Source organism: Canis aureus, chromosome 13 (genome assembly GCF_053574225.1).
Source record: "Canis aureus isolate CA01 chromosome 13, VMU_Caureus_v.1.0, whole genome shotgun sequence".
NCBI classification, from domain to species: domain Eukaryota; kingdom Metazoa; phylum Chordata; class Mammalia; order Carnivora; family Canidae; genus Canis; species Canis aureus.
The window spans coordinates 39854817-39880601 of record NC_135623.1 but is presented as its reverse complement, the minus strand read 5'-3'; the positions used below and the strand labels follow the sequence as shown (position 1 = coordinate 39880601).

General features: G+C 35.0%; 1 protein-coding gene across 4 annotated transcripts in view; it reads left to right on the top strand.

Moving 5' to 3' along the window:
* The window catches only part of EEA1 (early endosome antigen 1), a 108316-nt gene that overhangs the window by 11969 nt on the left and 70562 nt on the right, over positions 1–25785 (top strand). The window contains exons 2-8 of one of the 4 annotated variants that reach the window (XM_077845795.1): positions 9756–9848; positions 16629–16754; positions 21066–21190; positions 21775–21829; positions 21920–21985; positions 24686–24725; positions 25617–25730. In XM_077845795.1, the coding sequence (XP_077701921.1) occupies positions 9756–9848; positions 16629–16754; positions 21066–21190; positions 21775–21829; positions 21920–21985; positions 24686–24725; positions 25617–25730 (619 nt within the window). Of the gene's footprint in view, positions 1–9755; positions 9849–16628; positions 16755–18851; positions 18909–21065; positions 21191–21774; positions 21830–21919; positions 21986–24685; positions 24726–25616; positions 25731–25785 lie in introns of those variants that run through there. The other 3 variants (XM_077845799.1, XM_077845796.1, XM_077845798.1) reach the window with 3 other exon arrangements.

The window sequence follows — 25785 nt, the reverse complement described above, 5'->3', positions numbered from 1 at the left end:
CCTGGAGACCCGGGATCGAATCCCACGTCGAGCTCCCGGTGCATGGAGCCTGCTTCTCCCTCTGCCTGTGTCTCTGCCTCTCTGTCTCTCTCTGTGTGACTATCATGAATAAATAAATAAAATCTTTAAAAAAAAAAAAAAAAAAAAAAAAAGAAGCTGGTATTGAGTTTTACAATAAGATTCATGCCTCAGGGTTATTTTGATTTTATTAAGTTTTTAGGTATAAAGTCACCAGGGCAAAATAGGGAAATCAGTAATTTGGAATCAGGAGATTAGAGTTCACGTTCTTTGGCAAATCATTGAGTTTTTCTGGGCTTCACTTTCCTTATCTGTCCACTGTGAGTGCACTACCTTAGGTGATTTCTCAAGTGCTTTTTAGGTTAAAGCTGTTATTTGAAAATCAAGAAAGTACCAAGATTTTACTAATGAAGATCATTTGCAACCCTAAAGTAGCATTTTAAGTGAGTTATGTAACAAATCCAAATAATGTTTACCCTATTTTCTAGCACCTTTGCTGAGAAAAACTGTCTTCAGGAAGCAAGGATTCAGTGATAAAATTTGATAACTTGTGTAAGGTGACTGTCATGGCATTTGCGTGTAGTAGGTTCCAGAAGATAGTAGGTCTCCTTCTCTGCTGAGATCTACCCCCTGCCCTTCTGGTGTATGGCCCTTTATGAGTATCTCAGATGCACGTAAGGTACATTCATGGTGGTAGATGCTTTGATGCAGCACTTAGATCTTCCTTCAGGATGGAAACACATTGCCCTAGCTGATTAGAGTTAAGGCTGCTGATGGCATAAAGCTGCATCCTTTTCTGGGAGTTGCCCTAACAAAATAAAGCTGCCCCATGCAAGATTTTGCTCCTTTCTTGGAAGCAGCCTCATTACTGTTCAATGTGGAGAATACAAAGAATCATCTTCTTGCCTTGATTTGGGACTTCTGTGAAGGGCCATCTAGCTTCAGGACTCTTGCTAGGATTAGCTGAGGCTGCTGTGGCAACTGTGTTGCTGATCAGTGCTGTTTATCTTCTCCTTCTGCTCAGTCATGCTGCTCCTGCGCTCACACAGGTGTTCTTGAGAGCACTGCCCAATAAACCTGCTTGCAGATTTCAGAGTTTCAGAGTCTGTTTCCTTGGGAACTCGAATTATAAGTCATCTATTTGAATAGTCTTTGTTAGAGATTTTTATATTATAAATGATGACTATTTTCAGGATAGATCTTAATTTTTATGAGCTTTGTGTTCTACTTCTTTGAAACTGATACTCTACATATCTTTTATAATAGGAATCCATAGCCAGTAGATTAGAATTTCTGTTAGATTCTAAAGTGCTGTGTAAGACCATTTGCTGGGATTTTGAGCATGGCCCATTGATGCTGTGTTTAGGAAGTTTTATTATCAGCACCATTCCCAGTTCCTTTGAGAGATTTTAAAACTTCAAAAATGAAAAGTGGCTTCTTCTCCAAACTAGAGTATGAACCCTTATTTTGGTATATTTTTGTGTCTGCCTATCCATATTTGTTGAATCAAAACACATAATACTCTAAATTTGCTTCACATATGTAGCTCAATTTTAACTATGTGTTAGATATTTAATTATGCATTAGATATTCAAAATATAGTAAATGTTAAAAAACTTACTCTTTTACTTAGTATTGACTTAACTATATGATGTCTGCAAACCCAATTAAGTTACTAATAACTTATCTATAGTTTTAATAATCTCAATCACTTACTGACTCGGCTGCTCTTTGTTTCTTTCTTCCTTCCTTCCTTTCTCTTCTTCCTTTCTTCTTTTCTTTCTCTTTTTGACCTGGCTGCTTTTGAGAGGTAAATTATTTTCATGCAACCATTAATAATAACTGGTAGACGTTTTAGAGTTTTGAAATGTCCATAAGTATATATAGAGATTAGAAATATAGTTGACTATCGTGGCCATTGCTGCTAGAAACATCGGGGTGCAGGTGTCCCGGCGTTTCGTTGCATTTGTATCTTTGGGGTAAATCCCCAACAGTGCAATTGCTGGGTCTTAGTAAATTGAACACCAATAAAAAAATAAATTAAAAAAAAAAAAAAAGAAATATAGTTGACTGTTTCTATGGATTTGCTTTTAAATTAGCCAGTTTAGGACCCAAATGAATCAGGGAATGGGAATTTTAGAGCTAGAAGGATCCATGATCATGATCCATGATCTATCCCTGTAGTATATCATTAAAGAAGTTGAGATTAGAGAAATTAAGTGTCTTGATGGATATCAGATGACTAAGAAATATTTTGGTTAGAAAGAATATTGAATTGGGATGTGGGAAACCTAAGTTTTAATTGCAACTTTACCATTAGAGAGCAGAGTGATGTCTGTCCACTAAGCCAGATGTGCTTTCTAGGGCTTAGTTTCATCATCTATGAAGTCATACAATTGGAATATAATTTCTTTTTTTTTAATTATTTATTTTTTAAAATATTTTATTTATTTATTCATGAGAATACGAGAGAGAGAGAGAGAGAGAGAGAGGAGAGGAGAGGAGAGGAGGCAGAGACACAGGCAGAGGGAGAAGCAGGTTCCATGTAGGGAGCCTGATCCAGGGACTAGATCCCTGGTCTCCAGGATCACGCCCTGGGCTGCAGGCGGCGCTAAACTGTTGAGCCACCAGGGGTGCCCTGGAACATAATTTCTGAGATGCTCTCCAACTTTTCAAGTTTGATTCTAGTCTTAATAATGATGAGAGCGACTACTATTTGTAGTATATCAAATGTTAGGCACTGGTTTAAACATTTTAAATGTTTCATTTCATTTAATCCTTACAAGAGTTCTATGAGGCTGACATTAGTTCTACTTTACAACTGGGAGTTTGGGCTTATAGAAGTTAAATAAATCTACAAAGCTTCTAAGTGGGTAAACTAGAAGTCGAATGCAGGTCCATGTGACTCCAACTTCTATATTCTGAATCACTATTCCTGGATATAGGTGGACTTTTATTTTTGGAACACTTGATAGGCCCTGCTGAAAACAAGAGTTAGTTATATTAGGTAAGTATATGTTTCTGACCCCCTTCTCTGGCAGAGTGTAGTATTGTGTGTCAGTAGGTCAGGCAAGAAAGACTTAGGATGCAGAAGTATGTTGTGTATTAACACAAGATATTTTGGAGAGGGTTGGAATTAGCTGCAACAGGGGGGATAATCTCTTAGAAGTTACTTGGAAAGACAAATTGAATAGGGATTACACTCAGTTTAGTATTAATAATTTAACAACATGGGTGGCTGTATTTGCTTGCTCATTAAAGTTGTAGGATGGCTCTAGGTTAGGCGAAATTGCTCACATTTCAGAAAATAAGAATTGTTCTCAGCTGAAAGCTGATATAAATAAGTTAGAGTTAAATGTGGTATATTGGTAAAGAAGCTTGCTATTTCTTAAAAATTTATTTCTTTAAAGTAATCCTACCCAGTATGGGCCTTGAACTTACCACACCTGAGATCAAGAGTTACATGCTCTACCTGTTGTGCCAGCTGGGTGCTCCAAGAAGCTTACTAATATTGTGTGTGATTTTATGATGGATAGAGAAGCATCTATGGAGTTATTTGGTGCCATAAATTTTTTAGGTCATATTATTGCAAAAGTCTAAGTAAGCCTTCTACTTCAGGATTTAATATGGATCAGGATATATTCGGTTTTAAGAAGACAGAGAAATAAGAAGGAAATCTGAGGACAAAAAAAAAGTAATTAGCAAAAATGAATTATGAGACAAGTTTAAAGGTGGTAGAATTATAGTGGAGATTAGAACGAAGAGTATTAGTGACCATTTTCAAGGTTGAAGACTTAGAATGAGCAGGAAGGACTTAAGACACAAATTTTATGTGGAGTTTGAGGCTGATATCCAGGAGTTAGAATTAGAGGAGTACAGAAGGTATAAAATGAAGAGTAGAGGGTCCCCTCCCCAGTAATCATTGCTAATAGTTTCTTTGTATTTTCCCAGAATTTTCTGATGCATATATCCATTAATATTATAAAAATATGATCTATTCTTTGTATGAGTTTGAAATTTTTTTACTTAATACAGTTTGGAAGTTTTTAAGTGCCAGCACTTTGAGAATTACTTTTTTTTTTCCTTTTCTTTCTGAGAGAGAGAGAGAGTGCATGTGAAAGTGGGCAGAGTCGGGGGGGAGAGGGGCAGAAGGAGAAGGGGAGAGAGTATCTTAAGCAGGCCCCATGCCTAGCACGGAGCTCCATGTGCAGCTTGATCTCATGACCCTGAGATCATGGCCTGAGCTGAGATCATGTCCTAAGCCGAAATCAAGGGTTGGACACTTGATTAACTGAGCCACCCAGGTGCCCCAGAACTATTTCTTTTATATTCTATTCTATGAATTATCAAAATTTAGTTCCCTGTTGAAGGACATTTAGTTTTGTTTCCAGTTTTTCTGTTACAAACAATACTGCAGTGAACATGCTCGTACATATATAGGCGGTACTTTTGCTTGTGCATGTATAGGTGGTACTCTTTTTCACTGAGTAATTTCCTAAGTACTAGGTCAGAGAGTATGTACATTTTTTTTGCGTTTAGTTATGTTCCCACTAACAATGTGTGAGAGGCTTGGTTTTCCAACATTATTTCCACCAATGACTACTGTCAAAAAATAAAACATCTTGATATTACTCAAATGCCCTGAAAACTAGATTGACAATTGTCATTTAGTCTTCCAGTTGCTTGTTAAACAGTTAAAAAAGAAAAGATGAAAAAAAGAATGATGTAAACTTGGAGTAGTTACATTAATCCTTTTTAAAAAATGTGCTAAAACTATTGGATGTCCTATTAAATTCAAGTAGACACTTTTATTGTGTCCTTACTAGGAATTGTGATGAGTACCTCATTCTGTATAGGGTCCCCAGCCTCAAAAAGGTTCCTTTTCTGTTTTGTGGAGAAGCTACCACATTGCATCTACTATATCTAGTTGTACCTGTTGCATAATAAACCATACTCAAACTTTGGCTTTGACTTAACCGCCATTTTGTTTGCTCTAGATTTTGTGGGTCAGCAATTTTGGGAGGCTTGGCTGAGTAGTTCTTCTACTGGACTCTCTTGAAGTTACTCATATAAGCAGGAGTTATTTGTCAGTTTGGAATGGATAGTCTAAGGTACTTACTCAGATTGCTGATTGTATTTGTTGGGCCACATAAGTCTAAGGTTAGTCTGGGCTTATATTATTGTAGCAGAAGAGTTTCCATCAATAAGAGAGCAAATCCCATTGTGCAAGTACTTTTCAAGTGTCTGCTTGTATCTCATTTGCTACTCTACCATTAGCCAAAGTGAGTTTAGTGGCCAGAGTGCATGTGGGAGGGAATTACACAAGAAAATTACAAGGGCATTAAAACATAGGGGTGATTCATTGAGGGTCATTATTGTAATGATTTAACACAGATAGCACTTTCTTCTATTATGAGTTAGTGTTACAAGAGTATAAATAAGAGACATGATAGAATTTAAAGGACAGTAGAATTTCTTATTTGAAAGAGGAAATTCATGAAAGGTTTTATGTCCTTTATGTGGAAAGGACTGATTTTATCAAGTTGCAAAATGATGATTTTCTAAATATTTCTTTTTTTCTGCATACATTAACTGACATTTTCCTGAAAAGAACTTTCAACATCAAGCAGACCATTTGGTTACCATGAATTTCTGGAAGGGCAGGGTAAATGTTTAATACTTTTTCTTTAAACACTAATTTTCAGATAAGAATTGGAACATACTTTAGCAATGATGAATGAGCCTTGCTTGTCTTTTGACTTTTTCTGTCCTTAAAGAAAGAGAACTCACAAAGTTTTAAATATATTTTATGAACTCATAGGTTTATATATATTTAGTAGGTTTCAATCAGTTGAAGTCTGAAATTTTTTGATGTGCAAATTGCCCTGCTTTAGCTACTGGAAGTGCCTTCAAAGTGACTTGTCATTTTGACAGGATCTGATTAGTATTTACTAGCTACTTTGCTTTTGGCACAACAGTATGTCCCAGGTTCATCTTGTAACATTTCTCCTCCAGGCTGAAATCAGCCATTTCTCCAAAAAGCCCTGGTTCCTTTCAGTGGGGAATACTATTTAGATAACAATGGTTTGGGCTCTAAGGGTGCTCATTGCTTCTGGGTTGTCATTGCTTTTAAGTAATAAGAACTAGGAAGTATTTATATCCATATATATGGCAAAACAAAACATGAATTCAAATTTAAGAGTATGAAATAGTTATACTATGAATTTATATCTTTTTTGTCTAATACTGAGTATCTTGATTCTTAACATTGATTGTTATTTTTTCCTAAAAAATACATAAATAGCTTTAATATAACAGTACTGATATTACCATTAATAAGATTATTGAATGTTACTGTGTTTTAAAAGCAGTTATTTTTGTCCTTGTATTGTCTATGTAGTTCTTAAATCATTTGAAATAATTATTTTCTATGTGGTTGGTTTTACCACCAACTTGAGATTCAGTTAGGTTTTCAAAAAGTTCTTAAATTTTGAAAATTGAAATGACTTTTCCTTCAAGGAATGAACTTTTTTTCAAATATTGCAAGTAGCATTGATTTATTTTTTCTCAGAACTCTGCTTGCATTCAGAGCTCTTCCATTTAGCATTTAAATTTTTTAAGTTGTTTCCTACTTCTTTTTGTTTACATTAGTTTGGTTTCTCCAGCCAGGTTTTAGTCTACCCCAAGGCATGGTCCTTGTTTCTCTTATGCTCTCCTTATATGTCTCCTTATATGTCTCCTTATATGTCCTTTTGACATCCAGAGCCTTACAGAATGCTAGATACTCCAAGGGAGATGAACAAATGTGTTATATACTTTTTGGTTACTATAAAAGATTTCTAAATTTAGGTAATACTTTCTATAAAAACATAATTTGGATGATATTTATCTCCTATTTAAATTTTTAGCACAAATTATTATTATTATTATTTTTTTTAAAGAATTTATTTATTTGACAGAGGAAACAAGAGAGAACAAGCAGGGGGAACAGGAGAAGAGGGAGAAACAGGCTTCCCGCTGAGCAGGGAGCTCCATGTGGGGCTCAGTTGCAGAACCCTGAGATCATGACCTGAGCCAAAGACACTTAAATCAGCTGAGCCACCCAGGCACCCCTAGCACAAATTATACTTATCCTCTTGTTTTCACAAAGTAAAACTTTTATAAGTAGAAAAGTTAGAATGCTTTAGATTGTTTGTTCAGGGTCATCATTACTGTAATTGGACTTCTCATTGAAGTAATGGGATTTTAGTGACTTAACAGAACAAGAAGTTATTAGACAATTTAGCAACAGTCAGGGAGAATGTGTTTAAAATATGGGTATGAAAAGCATCGATAGTTTCTCTCTTGTTTTTCCTTTTACTCCCCATTGTCTTGGACTTTCTTAGATCTGTTGACAAGGACTATTTTAGGCAAATATAAGAAAAGGTATTTTTGGTGAGGATAATAGGATTATGTAGATGTATCTCTGAATTGCTTACTTCACAGGGAAGGTAAATCTCAAATGAAAAGCCACCTGTAATCTGGAAAAAGAAAAGATAAAGAAATGTGGGGAAAATGTAATCCTTGGGAGATACAGCTTTAGTTTCCAGTGCTTTTAAGAATGGGGTCACTAATTTTAAAAGCCATTGTGGCGTGAAGCTGTTGAAATGTTGATGGGTCAAAAATGAATTTCTGGTGTTATACAATTCTTTATATTAAGTATGTAATATAAAGGGTCTTTGACTTATTCAACATTGAGCTACTTTTTTTGCCAGGTGCATGAGTATCATTAAATCCAGATAGCTGGCTTTTATTTATTTATAAATTCATGTCTAAAGCATGCTGTTTTGGGAAAGAATCTTGCTTTGTTTTTTAGAGGAGAGTAGCTAACAGAATAGTTAAAACATGAGAATTTTATGGATTTTAACTGAAAACAATAAAGCCACACTCTGGATAAGCTTAGAAAGTTTAAGAAGACTACATTTTGGGAAAATATGACAGGAATGTGGATCATCCATTTTGCAAAGGTCCACTTATTTTTTTTACTATTTTTAATATTAAGAAAAATTTCAGTGTACAAATAATTTAACTGTGGATCTAAAATTCTAAAAAAAAAAAATGAGCAAAACCCAAGCCTGAAAAACTAAAAGCCAAAATATCCGTAACTGTGTCTTGCTACAGAAATCATTATTTGTATTTTGGGATATATATATATCCTTTGAATTTCTTATAAATAGTTTTTATACATAATTGTATTTTTTAAATTTTATTCTATTTTATTTATTTTTTAAAAAGATATTATTTATTTATTTATTCATAGAGACAGAGACACACAGAGAGAGAGAGAGAGAGAGAGAGAGAGAGAGCAGAGACACAGGCAGAGGGAGAAGCAGGCTCCATGCAGGGAGCCCAACGCAGGACTCGATCCCGGGTCTCCAGGATCACATCCTGGGCTGCAGGCAGCGCTAAACCGCTGCGCCACTGGGGCTGCCCTGTATTTTTTTTCAAAAAGATTTTATTTATTTATTCATGAGAGACACAGAGAGAGGCAGAGAGGGGCAGAGGGAGAAGCGGCTTCCTGCAGGGAGCCCGATGCGATACTTGATCCCAGGACCCTGGGATCACGCCCTGAGCCAAAGGTAGATGCTCAACCGCTGAGCCACCATACATAATTATAGTGTATATGTTTTCTCATTTTTTTGTGTAGCTTTTATAATCATTTCAATTAGTGAATTTCAAAGTATCATTGCCTCCTTATTTGGCATCTGTGTTGAATATTTAATAGTGATGAATAGGAGGTTTGTGTGTTGAGACAAGTATAGTGAATTGCTCTCAGTCATGGGTGCTTGAGGTACATTTCAGTGGAAATGTCCATAAATCACCAGTATGGTTTAGTGATTATGGGCCAGACTGCTTGAGTTACAGTCCTTTCTCTCATTGATTGGCCATGTGATTTTGGGCAAATTACTTAGTTTCCACACCTAAGTTCTCTTTTGTGTGACGTGAGAATGATGAAAGTATGTACCATAAGTGTTTTTTGCTAAGGATTATTAAGTTGGTTGTTGTGTTCCAAATCTTTCTTCTTGCCCAGTACTTTATTAGATTTTTAGTTCCTTTATGGTAACACCTAAGTATTAATGAATAATTACGTGAGAGGATAAGTGTTGCAGGAGAAAAAGAAAAAAGAACTTTAATCCTCCAAACTGTATTTTTGATAATGGAATATCAAGTATTGAAGACAAATTGGTAATGATTGGCATGAATGATCTGTGTTGGTCTTTTGAGCAACCCTCATGTTATAGTTTAGTTGGTGTAATAGACAACAATGTAAGAGGAATCAGAAGATCAGTGTTTTAGTTTTTTCTGATTTTTGTTAACAGTACAGTCTTGAGAAATCTTTGGGCTACTTTGAATCTCTTTTCTCATGTATAGAGGTGACATATGTCCTGCGTCTCTCAGAGATGGCACTATGATTAAATAAAATGTTCTGTGAAAGTGAGTTGAAGACTATAGGCAATACATATAAAAATAAGCTTTTTATTAATTTAAAAAGACTAAAAATGAGAGAATGCATGCAGAGATCTTGATGCTATATTAGGCATAGTCTTCAATAAAGGATAGCTGCTAGTACAGTTTGTTACTATATTGAGAGGACATCTACTTTTATGTGTAAGGCTAGCCCTGATTATTGTTTAGGTTATTAAATAGTTTGTGAATATATTATTAATATCTACTTTGATTTTTTTTCTGTGTTTCAGACTCCTGGGAGAGTTGGCTCTCAAGGTTCTGATTTAGATTCATCAGCAGCTCCTATAAACACAGTAGATGTCAATAATGAAAGCTCTTCAGAGGTATGGAAATAATTTGGCAAAACAATTTAGTGTTATTTAAGGGAAAATGAACAGATATTTGGAGTAATGGTCAGTAATTGTATTGTAGGAAACATTCTCATCCTTCTTAACAAACTGGAATGTGACTTTTGAATCACTTGTAGAAAAATTCTGGTATTTAGTTTTAAGACTGAGAAAGTGTATATTAAGACTGAAAATTAAATTGTGAATTTATCTTCAATGTTAATGTCATCTCAACTTAAGGAAGATTTTAAAATCTGTTTATAAAAATTACCAGCTGATTAGTGTTTGCACTATCATGACTACTGAGCTAAAATGAAAAATGAGATTATCTATGAAGTTTATACATTATTTGCTGTCTTCATTTATGATTTTTTAAGAGCTTCTATCAAAGTTTATTAAAAATTAATGAGGAAAGTAAATAAATCTAAGAAAGAACTCAAATTTTTGGAGAAGTCAGCCTTAGTAGTAAAGCCTTGCTTTATTATTATTATTTTTGACAAACAAGATTTGCTCATTATAGAAAAAGAAGAAAAGGAAAAAGAAGAGCATAAAAGCCATCAATAATATTGTCCCTAAGATATTGATGTACTCACATTCTACTCTGACAATTTCTGTCAGTTGCCCCTTTCTGGGCCCAGTTGTACTGTTAACCCAGTCCCCTTTCCTGTGTTCCCCCTTCTGCACCTCTTGGTTGGTGAGTCTGTCTTCTGTCTTTCTGAGTTTGTCTCTCTATCCACTCATTTCCCTGTTTTGTCTCTTTCTGGCCATCTGATTTCATATATATGGATATTAACCATGATGAGATCTAACAAGACCCTGAGAGCTAAGAGAAAAGTATCAGTTGAACTTTATTAAGAGCAAATTTAATTGTTAACCTCAGTCAGGCCAAAACAAAACAAAAAAATCTCCAGTGGGTAGTGAACAGTGCCTGGTAGTCTTGCTGTATTTACTTATTAGTGTTATTTTCCTACTGTCGGAGATAGTTTTACTTTCTTCTTTATCCTCAAATCTCTCTTGTGTCTTACTCTATCCCACCTTCCCTCAGGCATCTTCTATATTAGGAAATATTAGGTGAACACCAATCGTTTTGTCACCAAAGCTATTTGCATCCATCTTTATTCTCTCTTACTTTAATACATGAAAGATAGTTCTCTTTTCCTATCAGATTTCAATCCTTTCTCTTGTGTTCTGAATTCTCTTCTTTTCTACATTCTCATTTTATTTTCTCTCTCCTTCCCTCCTGCCACTTTAGTTTCTACCTATGTCATGAATTATTCCTATCAGCATACAAATACTGCTGTAGAGAGGTTCATATGCCCAGTGCTAGGGTACATAAGTGTCAAGGTCTCAGGTGATAACTCTATCAGCCTCTCTCTCTCAGGTTTGTTTCCCCTTTACCTTAAGGTTGTCATCCCATTTTGAACAATTTTTTAACTTTGTCCCCTTAGCCATCTATATGGAATTTGAAATATGGTCTTCAGGACTAATTTTTTAAATTAATTAATTTTTTTTTTTACAAAGGCTCCACGTCCATCGTGGAGCCTAGAGCAGGGCTTGAACTCATTACCTTGAGATCAAAAGCTGAGCTGAGATCGAGAGTCAGACACTTAACTGACTGAGCCACCCAGACACTTGGGTCTTCAGGACTTTATTATTTATTTATTTATTTATTTATTTATTTATTTATTTATTTATTTATTTTAGGACTTTAAAGAAATAGAAATAAAGCAATATTTTGCTTTATATCATATTTATGTCATATTTTATATTTTGTTATATATTGATATATAATGTTTTCTTAATATGGCTGTTGTAACAAAAGTACTATAAACTGAGTGACTTAAACAACAAACACTTATTTCTCAGAGCTCTGGAGGCTAGGAAGTTCAAGAGAGGCAGAGGGAAGCGGAGAGAGAGAGAATCTCAAGCAGACTCCCCCCTGAGTGCAGAGTTTGACAGGACCCTGAGATCATGACCTGAGCCAAAATCAAGAATTTGATGCTTGATGGACTGAGCCACCCAGGCACCCCCAATTTTTCTTTAGTTGTTATCATCAGAATGATAGTTCAGACTATTTAGTTTAATGTATTGCCAGAAGCAAACATCTTTGTTCACTCTTTATCCCCTTCTAGTCTGACTTCCATCCTTGGTACCCACTGAAACTACTCACTTATTTTCCTGGTCCTTTAGCTGGAGAGGGAAGGCTCTTTTTGTAAGTGCTCACTAAAGTGTCCCTAGTACCTAGTCTGGTACTAGTCCCTAGTACCTAGTTGCCAGCTTCCCTAGTACCCAGTCTGGAATATATGAGGCAAAAGAAAATCCAGTGTATTTATTACTATGTCAGTCCTTGGATCCTGAGATGCTTAGCTGGTCCACCTTCTCATCACCTTTCAGAATTTTCTTATGTTTCTTTTGTTTTATATATAACGTCTAGGGATGTTAGGTGTAGCTAGCAGGAGGAAATGGGGCAAGTCAATCTATTCCATTTTGTCTGCAACTGGAAAACTAACGATTTCATTTATTTATTTATTTTTAAAGATTTTATTTATTTATTTATGAGAGACACAGAGAGAGGCAGAGACATAGGCAGAGGGAAAAGCAGACTCCCTGCAAGGAGCTTGATGTGGGACTCGAACACAGAACTCCAGGATCACGCCCTGGGTCCAAGGCAGGCGCTAAACCACTGAGCCACCCAGGCATCCCTGAAGTCTAATCATTTAAAAGTTGGATCATTTATCTTTTTGTTTTTGAACTATAAAAAAAATTTTTTTTAATCTATTCTGGGTATAAGTCCTTTATCAATATTTTGATTGCCTCCTATTTATCCTTATTGGTTAAGGCTGTCGTAGGCTTATAGGGATGGCTGAACATACAATTAGCCTGACACTGGACAGGTTGAAGTCAACAGCAGTTTGCTAACCACATATACTTATGGCCCAGGAGAACACTGTATGCCTTGAAGAGCCATATGAGGACTGAACTTGGGAACAAAATGAACAACCACGGGCTGTGAGAGGCAGGGTTTATGTTATTATCAAGAGGATGGGGTGCCCCTTGGTTCCTGCAGGAGATTGTCATTGGCTTGTTTGAATTATTCTGTGGGCTGGCAGGGAACTGAAACCTGCTACTTAGGGATAAGCAGGCTCTGTGAAGAGGAGGTTTTTGTTTTTTTTTTTTTTTAAGATTTTATTTTTTAAGTAATCTCTACATCTAATGTGGGGTTTGAACTCACAACCCAGAGATCAAGAGTCATGCACTTTACAGACTAAACCTCCAGGAGGAGGGTATTTGACTAGAGGATGCTCTTTGTGGGAGTAGTGTGGGAAGGGCACTTGCAGTTAGGCCATTTGAAGCTCTCCCATCACCACCTGAGAAAGCAGGGCATAGTATTGGGCCATAATTTTGGACTTTACACCATAATCAGATATATGTGATGTGTATATTTTTTCTGTCTGTGGCTTTTCATTTTGTTAATGGTGTTTTTCAAAAAGAAGAAGTTTTGAATTTTGGTCAAGTCCAGTTTGTCAGCCTTTCTCTTTGGTTAGTGCTTTTTGGGTCCTTCTACAATTTTTTTTGCCTACGCCCCAGGATTGCAAAGACTTTCTGCTATGCTTGCTTCTGATATATTTTTAAAAAATCATTTTAGCGTATACATTTAAGTCTGATTTATTTTAAAATATTGTGTATGGTATGAGGTAGTGCTTGAGGTCTCTTTTTTTCATATGGATATGGAAACTAGTTTTCTATATGGTTATTTCAGTACTATTTTTTGAGAATATTACCTTTTCCCATTGATTTAAATTTTCCCTTTTATGAGAAATCAGTTGACCTTATATGTGCGGTTGTATTTCTTTGTGCTCTGTGATCCAGGCATACAGAACTCCTGCTTTTAAGGTGTGCCAAATTTGTTCTTATCTTTGGGCTTCTATATGCTGATCCCCATACCTTACCTGCCCTTTTGCTTTTTTGTCTGGTTAACATCTGATTATCCTTTAGGTCTCATTACAGATAATTACTTTTTCAGTAAACCGTACTTGAGATTCACATGTGGAATAGATGCTTCTTTTGTGTGTTTCTGGGAAATTGTATTTTCTATCCTTTGGTAATGATTATTATTGTAAGATTCATTTATTTACCAAATATATATTGTTGTCAGACATCGTTCTGGATGCTAGAGACACGGCAGTGAGTAAAATAGTCAAAAATTTTTATCCTGGTAGAGGATGTTCTAGTAAGTGGAAATAGGCAAAATCCCCAAAACATACAAAAAATGGACAGAGGGAAACGATTGGTGTTAGAAAAATAAAGTAGGGAAGGAAGCATAGAAAGTGTTCTGGGTTGTTGCAATTTCAAATAGGATTGTAGGGAAGACTTCTCTGGGAAGGCATAGCCCAGGAAGAACCGAAGGAAGTGAGGAAATGAGTCATGTGGTTCCTGGAACCACTGTGTTCTGTTTTGTTTGCGTGGAGCAAGTAGAAAGTCTCTGAGGTGGGAGCCTAGCCTGTCGAAAAAGCAGCAGGGAGGCTGGTGTGGTTGGGGCGCAGTGAGTGAGGAGAGACTGGATCTGTGAGGTAATCAGGCTCACCTCATGCAGGGCCTTAGGGGCCTGCCTCAGAGGCCTTTGTGCAGACTTAGGTTTTTTACTTCTGGTGAGATGGGAAGCCCTTGGAGAGTTCTGACTAGGGAAGTGACAAAATTTATTTACATTTTTATAGGATACATTCTTGCTGCTCTGTGGAAAGTAAACTGTTAGTGGGGTGAAGAGAGAAGCAGAGGGACTGTGGAAAGCGATTGCAGTGATCCATGTGCAGGGTACCGTGGCTTGGCTCAGAGTGGTGACAGTGGAGGTCCTGTGGTTCTAAATATATTTTGAAGGCAGTTCTAATAGGGTTTTCTGGTTAGCGGGGTCTAAAATGTAATTTATTTTCTTTCATAACTTTTTCAAGAAGCCTGTAAGCTTCCTGAGGATGGGGCTTTGCCTTATTTTACAATTATGTTCTCAGAACCAAAGCATAATGGCTGGAATCACACTCATAATCACACTGAGTACATACTTTTTGAATGAAAGATTGAATGATTGTACATGGAAGCTGAGGGTGAAGAAACCAGTAAATTGAGAGGCAGCATAAAGCCATCATGGCAGAAATAAATGCACTGATGTGTTCTTTTAAGTAATTATTATTCTGTACTTCCAGCACTTTGGACTGTGGTTGCCTGAACATAACCCTTTTTTCAGTAAAAAGAATTCATATTCCTCACTTTCATCCCCTGGCTAATCTCCTTTAAGGGTTGTTAACAAAAGGAATAATGATAATAATGATAGCTAACATTTATTGAATGTTTTCTTTGTATCAGATGCTATGATAAACACGTTGCATGTATTATTTAATTCTCATGAGGACCCCCTCCCCACCCCCCCGGCAAAGAAATAGGTATTACTATTACTCCATTTCACAGAAGAGGAAATTGAAGGTCCTATAAGCTACTAAGAGTGGTGTGAATCCAGGATTCAAGCCCAGGCCTGGCTCTTAACTGCTACCCTGCCTTGCCTCCCACCTTGGGACTTTGTTTATAGTCATTGTCTCCTTTGCTATTATCCTAAGTGACATTAGTGACTCAAGGAACACCCTAGCCTCCCAGTTCATAAGTTTTCAATGCTATTGATGTTATTCTTTTCTAGCTACTCAAGTTCGTAACAGTACCTTCCACCTTATTACTGGGCAGAATAGTTGACTTGAGATGTTAAGACCAAATGTTCCCACGACTACCTAGCCCCTCAAAAACCTTCTCATATTTTTATTACTTTTTTGGCCTTGCTGAATATTTCAGGTGTTTAATTCCTGTCTTTTCTTCTAGCCTTTCAGCCCTTCCTGACTTCATTTCTTTCTTCTCTAACCACACATCTAATGACAATATTTATTGAACACTTAAAATGTTGCAAGCACTACACTAAGGATTTTATGTACCGCACAGTAACTCTAGAGGAATAGGTGCCAACATTAGCCCCATTTTATAGATGAGGAAATTGACATTTAGTAAAGTAAAGTGATTTCCTTAAGGTTATATCGTCAGCATTGGTCGAATCTCAAATCCACATCTATTTTTGACACAAAAACTCACAGCTTTATAATCTTTATCCTTCACTATAGTCTTCATTTTATTTACTTTAAACTGTAGATCAGTGTGGCAACCCACATTTTAAAGTAGAGCTATTGTTAGGTATGGAGAATCTGGGAGATTGACTGAAAATGATTTTGTTTTGTTTATAAATTTAGAAGGAAGGGTCCCCTATTGGGAATTATGAGTGTGGACAAAAATGGGACTTAGGCTAGTGGAATATGGTGAAGATTAAAAATTGCTTTCATTTTAAGAACTTTTTTTTGTTGAGAGCATTATCTCACATAGAGCTGTTTGTTGTAACTGCCAATCATTTCTTGATCTAAAATAAAGGCTAACTTGCCAATAATGGCTCTCAGATAAATAAGGACAAAGTGTCCTAAACAAAAAGAGTAATTAATATTCCAACTAAAGAAACTGATAACTATAATAAAATTGAACCAATGGGAATTTCCAGCAAAAGAATGGAAACTAGTTTTAGTTGTCCTATTTTGGATAGATCTTTCACTTTTTCTATATAGTTACTATGTGAAAATTTCCCTTACATATACTAAAAAGAGATATATTAATTATTTTCCTATTGTGTCTGTTTTCATTGTCTGTATTTTGATTTATAGATAACTTTTTATGTATATCCTCCTAAAAGTTGTTATTTCACAGGGTTTCATCTGTCCATTATGTATGAAAAGATGTATAACTGCTATTGATTTGTCGGAGCATTACCAGCAAGTGCACACTGAAAATGAAACGAGAGGACAGGAACTGCTTAATGACTCCAGTGTTACTGTGGGTCCTATGTATTTTGCCTTAGCAGCTTGGTTATGGGTTGCTCAAAATAGCTTTGTTTTTTCTTGCCTTGGTGTTGCTTAACTTTTTATGCTACAAAGGGAATATGGATTGCTTTAATTATGCATGCTTAAGGAAAGGTTCAATAAGGAAAACAGGCTCTTGGGAAGTTGGGTTGCTCTTACTTTTTCCAGCTGTCTTTTTTGTGAATCTGTAAATAAATATAAAAGTTTAAGTTAATATTTTTGCATAAATTTTGCCATGAAATTTGAAATATAGAGTGGATGATATTTGATTTCAACATCTGTATGTTATATATTATTTAGTTAATGCTGATGAATGTTTTAAAATGCTTTAGGTTAAAATGCCTTACTCTTACATGGAAAGAGGACTTTGCATATTAATTGCTACTGTGTTTATTTGAGAAAATATATGGCATTAGAATCTGGATCTACCACTCTTTGAATCTTTGTTTTGACGCCCTGGACTTGAGGAAGGTGACAGAATGGCACTACTCATCATTAACAGTGGATTACCCAAATGTTTCACTGTAGTGTGTGGGACTGGGGTTTATCTAAGGCTGAGGGTGGAAGCCAGTGAGGGGAACTATTGCCCATTTGCAGACTGGAAAAAATTTCTTAGATGATCTCTTTCCTTTGAAAATTGTTGCAGTATTCTAAAAACAAAAGAAACATAGTTTTTTCTTCCCATTCTTTTGCAAATCTTAGAAAAGAAGGAAACTTCTTGTACCCAGAAAGAAAAAAAAGTTTGTTTCTCCGTCTGGCAATTACATATATAAGAAAAATATTTTATCAGACATACACTTATTTATCATATTAATAGTGAACTTATGTACCATGTATTTTGGTAGGTAAAGGAGATAAAAAGGTAAGTAAGATATGATATCTATCCCAGGAAATTTCTGTGATAAATATTTGCAAAAAGAATGCAGTGGTGATTCAACTTGAGGGGAACCCCAGAAAAACTTCACTGGGAAACAGTTAAACCAGGACATTTTCTAGGGTTACGGGGAAAATGGGCGCATTATAGGAGGATACCAGTTAAATTAGTTACCTGGTGCAAGCAAGGAGAGAGGCATAAAAAATTCTTAGCATTCTCCTTAGCATTTCACCAGTGTCTTCCTTTCAGAACATGTGTGTCAATTTTTCTTCTTTATGGGTTAACCAAAATGAAAAGACACAGCGTCACCTACTTAAATAAGAACTTTCTTTTTAATTGAAAGAACACTTGGTATAACAGGGATGCCAGAAGTGTCAAGTCAGGTTCTTAGCTGCAGTGTATCTGAGAAAGGATTAGAGCTAACTGAAAGCTAAGAGTGAGGGGCTTACTGTTTTTAATCTTAAGTACAGTGTGTGTGTGTGTGTGTGTGTGTGTGTGTGTGTGTGTGGAGGGGGAGGAAGTTGGTGAGAAATTTGGAATGATTAAGGGAAATATAACTGCCAGTTTTTAGTGTTTTCTTGTAGTCTACATTTTGTGGAAGTTATTGATCTAGTTAACTTTAGTTCCCTTGGAGGTGGTTGAGAAAAAAATAGAGAAGCAGTCTCTTAATATCCAGAATTAGTATTACAGAGTTCATGAACTATAAAGATCATGCACTTTATTCATAAGACATCCCTCAGATATTCATTCTGAGCTTATGTTACTGTCATTTTAAATGAGTGATGTGGTTTTAATAAACTTTTTTCTTTATCCTTCTCATCTATATCAGGTGGGCATTATTAGAGCATGTGAATAATTTTAAGAAATGATTGTGGAAAGACAAAACAGGGTGTAGGAAAAAACTATAAAATGTGGATATAGAAGTTAAAGAGGCCAGAATTAATAAAGTAGAAGCCACCCATTCAGTGATTAATATTTATGTCTCTGAGACATCAAACAATAGTTTAATATCATCTATTTAAGAAGGTGAGAAAGTATATGTATTTTAGAAAGATTTCTTTTTATCAGAAATGTCCCCAAATTAAAGTGTTATTTAAGCATGGAAAATTCACTTAGGTGAATCATATGGAATATTCAGTTAGGTGGAATATTTCTATAATAAATATATATTACTGAATTTCTAAAATTTCTCTTTAGGGATGAATCAGTTCTTTCTGGAGTATTAACCTGGTAATATTTAGAAGCTTTAAGAAGGTATGGCATACCTTAATGTGACATTAGCTTTCTCCAATTCTTAGGTATCTAGAGCCAAAATCTGGAAGTAGAGACAGTAGTCAAAAAGCCAAACTTGTAAAGATTAAATAGATTTAAAAAGATTAAATAGTATAACTGGTATATGGATTCTCTGAGGAATATTCTATAATTTGCTTTCTAATTACCAGTAGAAGCTGAGATGCAAAAGAGAAATGACAGGCTTAATAGTATAGGGGTTGATGTACTGTTACAATGAAGGCATGTTAGCTCAACAGTATTGGATAGGAGTTTCTTATAAGAATGACAGGTGAAGCATCACGTGGAACCATTATAAAACATGATGGTAGATAATAGGTGGTTTTGAAGAAAGAGCATAACATCAGTTAGATTAGCACATAGGCTGGGAATATTCATTCATCCAAAAGACAGTGCTGAGCACCAAAGATCTCTACGGCCTAATGGCATCATTCAGATGTCCAGAGTTACATCGTTAATACTTCCAGCTTTGCTCATTTCAGGAGTTTCATAGGAGATCATTGCATTCGTTTACCTGTTGTGCCTCTGCCTTTTCCCTCTGGCTCTGTGACCAGGATACACCAGTTTCCCAAATGCAGCGTGACTATGTTTCAAACCTCCTTCCACACTTTTGTTAGAATGCCTTTCTCTTATTTCTGACAAGTAACTGCCACTCAGTCTTTAAAGGTACCTTATTCCAGTGTCCCATAGTCAGTGTATATACACAGATACATTATATATCTGTGTATTTTTTATAAAGCATTAACTCCTGCCACAGGCACAGGTGGAGTTCTCTTTTCCTGTGTTCCCATAGCTCTTTATGGATCCTTGTGTTATCTCATCGTCTGCTCATGTTTGTCTGCATGTCAGTATCCCCAAGATGCCGCGAGCCTTGATTCTGCCTCGTGATGTATGTAGATGAGAAATGATGATATGCTGTTTGTGAGCGTCCAATGAAGGAGAAATTTTTATTTTTTTTTAGTTTTTACTTGTTTAAAGCATTTATTATTATGCTCAGGCTGTCCTTGGAAGGTTTTATAATCTGCAAACTGTTAAAGCTCTTCTGGGTTTTTTTTGTGTGTGTGTGCCAAATTCTGCCCTGTTAGGTTCATTCATATTTTATATATATATGAAGTAGGCTTCACTCCCAATGTGGGGCTTGAACTCATGACCCTGAGATCAAGAGTCACATGTTCTAATGACTGAGCCAGCTGGTTGTTACTTTATTTTATGAAATAAATATTCAATGTAGAAAATAGAGAGTATGTTCAAAAATACTACACTAGCCAACATGGGTAGAAAGCTCTGTTGTGTTGTGTATTATAGTGAATGTAGAAACTTGACAAGCTACCAAGAATAGTGCTGGAGGGAAAAAGCAGTATATATGCAAAGGCCCTGAAATGTGGAATACCATGGTATGTTAGGGAACATAGTTAAGTCAGAGGAGTGGAAATGTTAGTATAGTTGGAGAGAGTGAGAGATGTCCAGGCATCAGAGTGGTTAGGTTATTGAGGGAATACTCATGCAGGACCTTGTATGCCATAGCTGTATAATTCTGAGATTATTTATAAATGTGTACTATTTTATGGGACTATTAACTTTAGGCTTTTACAGCGTTAATCTTAGGTTAGCAAGGAATTTACTGACTATAGTGCTTCTCAATCATTGTAAATATTCTGAAGTAATTCTAAATTATTTACTATATTACCTTCTTCCTCAGTGATCAGAATACTTTCTGTTTTAATTTTTTTGTTCTCATTCCTATGAAGTAGATTGGGGCAGATATTATTTTACTAAGGGGGATATCTAGAAAGAGAGAGAGAAGATATGATGGTAGATCTTTTCAACTAGTCTTCTAGATTAAACTAACTTCTCAAATTAGACTTCTGTATTCTAGCCATCGATTCATTCAACTTAAAAGATGGTTGTAAAGGTTTTCTTTTTGTTTTATAAATTTCAACCAGAGCAGGCAGTTAGTACCTTTACACAGTACCAGAATTTGGGCCTAACATCTTAAATTACAATTTATTAATGGCACCATTGGTGTAAGTAGTAACAGTTGACTGTATTTTGTGATACATACATTGCTGTCTTAACAGTATTAAACACCATTTTGTAACCTATTCCTGCCTCTTTCTGTAGGGTTTCATATGTCCCCAGTGTATGAAATCCCTTGGATCTGCTGATGAACTTTTCAAACACTATGAGGTAGTTCATGATGCTGGTAATGACTCAAGTCATGGAGGAGAGGCTCTTGCTCTGAAGCGGTACAGTACAATCGCTTTGAAGTATAATGCTGTTATGAACACATGTGATATGATCTCTTTCCTGTGTTAGGGCCTTGAGTAGTGTGCTCACTGTTCTTTGTCTCATTGACTCTTAGGTCAGGAGCATAGAATGTGAGAAGGTTTGACAGGACTCAAGGAACAGAAAGAAATCAGTGTTGCCTGAGCTGAGTGAGTGAGGAGTAGTGTTAAGGCAGGAACTATACTGTATAGATTGTATAGTCCTTGTTAATTAGTTTAGATTGGATGCTAACTGCAATAGGAAGCTATTGATCCTTATTATTGGTAGATTAATGGGGGATATTTTGTTTCTGGCTCAGGTACTTGATGATTATATCATTTCTATGATAAAGTGTTTTTCCATTTATAAACAATGAGCTTTTGGAATAAAAGTATTTTTCTAAGGGTTATACATAAAATTCTATACGTAAAATTCTAAGGCAGTTTTTTTTTTAAATTGAGAAAACTAGAATATTAATGTACAGTCATTAGCCATGATTTATTAAGAGACCAGGTTGTTAGAGAACATTAGCTATTAAGTTCTTTCTTCCCCAATTTATGTTTAGAGATGATATAACACTACTTAGACAAGAGATCCAAGACCTTCAGGCATCACTTAAGGTAACAATAACAATGATTATATTTGTTTATTTTCAGTGTTTCAGATAATAAATCTCTTGAAATTAAAAATCTTTTTTTTTTTTTCCTTAGGAAGAAAAATGGTACTCAGAAGAATTAAAGAAAGAATTAGAAAAATTTCAAGGGCTCCAGCAGCAAGTAAATGCTTTTAAATACTTGAAGTGTGTTTATTAGTTGTTTGTTTATTAGAAGTTGTGTTATTAGTTGTTGAAAATATGCATTTTGCATTTTTTTTTATTTATTTATGATAGTCACAGAGAGAGAGAGAGAGAGAGAGGCAGAGACACAGGCAGAGGGAGAAGCAGGCTCCATGTACCGGGAGCCTGATGTGGGATTCGATCCCGGATCTCCAGGATCGCGCCCTGGGCCAAAGGCAGGCGCCAAACCGCTGCGCCACCCAGGGATCCCGAAAATATGCATTTTGTAAGCAGGTGGCCTGATACAAGTAACTTCTAGTTTACTGTATTTAATAGCTTACAGTGTATGTCTTTTGTAATTCTAATGAATGCAAACAAATATTTGGGAAGCTAATATGTAACTTCTTAAAGGTGTTCCATTAAGAATCCCATTACCTGTGAAGTTTTTTTTATACTAGGCTGCATTAATTCTAATTTTCTGACAATATTCCTAAATGGTTAAAAAATAAAGGTTCAGACAATAGTGAAACTCTTCAGAACATGTGTTATGACAAATTGGAAGTCACTAAATTGTCTACTAGTAGGGAAAGAGTTATTAACTTTTTTGTTTACATTAGTGCAGATTGAAAATTGGAGGAATGGTTATATTAACAATTTTAGGGTTTTTTTTTTTTTTTAACCAATGTTGGGTTTTAAAAAAATAGAATAAAAATACTTATATATGTGTGTGTGTACGGACACACACAGCTTTATATAAAAATAATACATGGGAAAACCAAATCATTGGTCTCAAAAGTGGTTTTTTTAGGGTAAGATTCTGTTGGTATATAGTTTATCATATTTTCTAAAGAAAACCTTAACCAATTATGATTTTTATGTTAAAATTATATTGGCTTTTATATAACAGCTACTTAAAGAATCATGGAATAATGAATTTTATCAAACATAGTTTTCATTTGTAATAATAAAGCAGATACCCTTCAATAATAGTTGTAATATTTTTATAAAATAATTAGTGGTCCCTTTGCATATTAGTATATTGTGAATTCAGGCTTTTTGCCTTTTTTGTTTTTTTTTCACCAAAAATTGTCATTTGGACTAAAAAAAAACCCCAAATGAGAACAAGGTAACATTCTTATTACTACTCAGCTTCTGTATTTGAAGTGAAAAGAAGTTTTTAGTAATCTACCATACTTACGGTTCATTTACTCATGTTTTACATAGATGCATTAACAATTAACATGAAACATATGCTGTATTATTTTCTGTACCTGAAAACAGAGGAAACTGTTTTCTACATTTGGGATGACTATTTCACATTTAATAAATAAATTCTCCATAATGCATGGTGAAATTGCCTTGGTATAGGAAATTGACTTTTGGGGGAAAATGTATTTAAATATTGATGATTCTTATCAGCCAGTATGTCTAAATCTAATGTGTAGGAAAATAAAAAGGCAGATATACTATGAAATGCCTTATTAAACTCTTTCAGATATGTATAATTCTTTAGAATATGGAAATAATGACTAGTCAGTGTAGTGTTTTATTCCTAATGTGCATAATAAATTAACTTTATGGAATATATTATTTATGCTTTTTTGTTTTATTATATATTTTATTTATTTGACAGAGAGAGAGAGAGTGTGAGAGAGCACAAGGGGGGGGAGCAGCAGAGAGAGAAAGATAATGAGAGAGAGAAAGAGCAAGAGTGAAGGGAGGGAGAGGGGAGAGAGGGTGAGGGAGAAGCAGACTCCATGCTGAGCATGGAGCCCGATGCTGGACTCTATCCCAGAATCCTGGGATTATGACCTGAGCTGAAGGCAGACTCTTAACCAACTGAGCCACCCAGGTGCCCCAATTTCTGCTTTTAAAAAGATGAATTATAATTCTGAATTAAATATTTGTGCTTTTAATGCCAGGGATAACTCTATGGCATATTTTAGCTTTTGCAAATCTTCTATGTTATAGGATTGAATCTTTTACATTTTTTTTTTTAAAGATTTACTTATTTATTTGAGAGAGAGAAATCAATATATATATATTGATTAGGGGGATTGACGAGGAGGGGCAGAGAGAAAAATCTCACTGAGTGAAGGGCTTGCCTTGAGACTTAGTCCTGCGACCCTGAGGTCATGACCTGAGCCGAAACCAATAGTCCATGCTTAACCAGACTGAGCCACCCATGCACCCTTATAGGATTATGAATCTTATCTGCTGACTTAAGTATTGGCTTTAGAATCTATGTTTATAATTCATAATAATTTATGTTATTTTTAAGTCTTTATTGGTGTGCCTGGGTAGCTTAGTTGGTTAAGCATTCAACTCTTGACCTCAGCTCAGGTCTTGATCTCAGGGTCATGAGTTCAAGCCCAGTGTGGAGTCCACATTAAAAAATAATAATAATAAAAAAATAAAAAAAACTTTACTGAATTTATGAAATTTAAGATGCTATTTCAAGACCCATAATAAAATATATATTAATATAAAATTCTTAGAAGCAGTAACTGCAGTTAGATTGTTATGCCAGTCTGCCTAATGGTAGTTTAGAAATTTGGAAGATTGTGAACTGACCAAAATTTCATTAAAATCTTATTACTTCCCTGACAGAATGTGGCTTTAGAGATTTTTTCACACTGACAATGGTAACAGTATTATCTTTTCCTTTTAATGTGTTTGTTTATGTTTTGTTTTCATTGAGGAATCTAAACCTGATGGATTGGTGGCTGACTCATCAGCAGGTAACTTAAAACAGATATTTTTTCTTTTATTTTATTTTTTCCTTCTTGCTCATTCTTCTTTTTTACTTTTGACTTTTTTCCTAATGCCTGCTGCATGAATTTGAATTGTGGTTATACTTTATGGCTTTAAAACAGTGAAAATAATAGTCATATTTTAGGTTTAGAGCATTACCTTTGAACTCCATAATTAATCAGTCAACAAAAATCTTAGTGTTTTCTTAGTTCATTATATTCTGTAGTTATAAATAGACTTCTGGAATATTACATCCATACAGTTTAATGAAAAGTTAAATCTATTTTAAGGAGTGATGTACTCTTTTTCTCTTGAAATAAAATGACGAAACTAGCATCTTTGTAATTGACTTCAACTGAAGCAATGCTCAATGAATAAATAAAATTATATTTTGAGGTTAGCTGTTCTATTTACTTTCTCTCTGAAATCTTTTTATGAGAATGAAGTATTAGGAGTTGACTGCATATTTTAGTTATTTTATTTAAGACCTTGATTTTAAACAATTTCTTACTTCATTCTCATTAAAATAAATTTTATTTAGAGAGGCAGAGTATATTTCTTTCTGGTCAGTTGATGGTTATAAGAAAATAATATGTGAAGTCAAAATAAGCTTGACATGAATATTTATAGATTATTTGGGCATTATGCTAAATATTTAACTTGTTTTATATGTTTATAAATTATGACTTATGATTTAAATGAATTAGATATGCTTAATTCTTAAAATGTTGAGATACTCTTTGTAACTGGATGATTCATGTCTTTTTTTATGTTGATTGTCTTTACTTACTACAATGATTAGGATATAAGTAATAACAATTTAAGAAATGTAATTAGCATTAATTATGTATTTGAATAACAATGATACTTTTTTGTAGAACTACAGTCTTTGGAACAACAATTAGAAGAAGCCCAAACAGAAAATTTTAATATTAAGCAAATGAAAGACTTATTTGAACAGAAAGCAGCCCAACTTGCCACTGAAATTGCAGGTAAATTGAATCAGATTTTTTTAGCCAATAAATCAGTCTTGTTACCTTTCTGCCA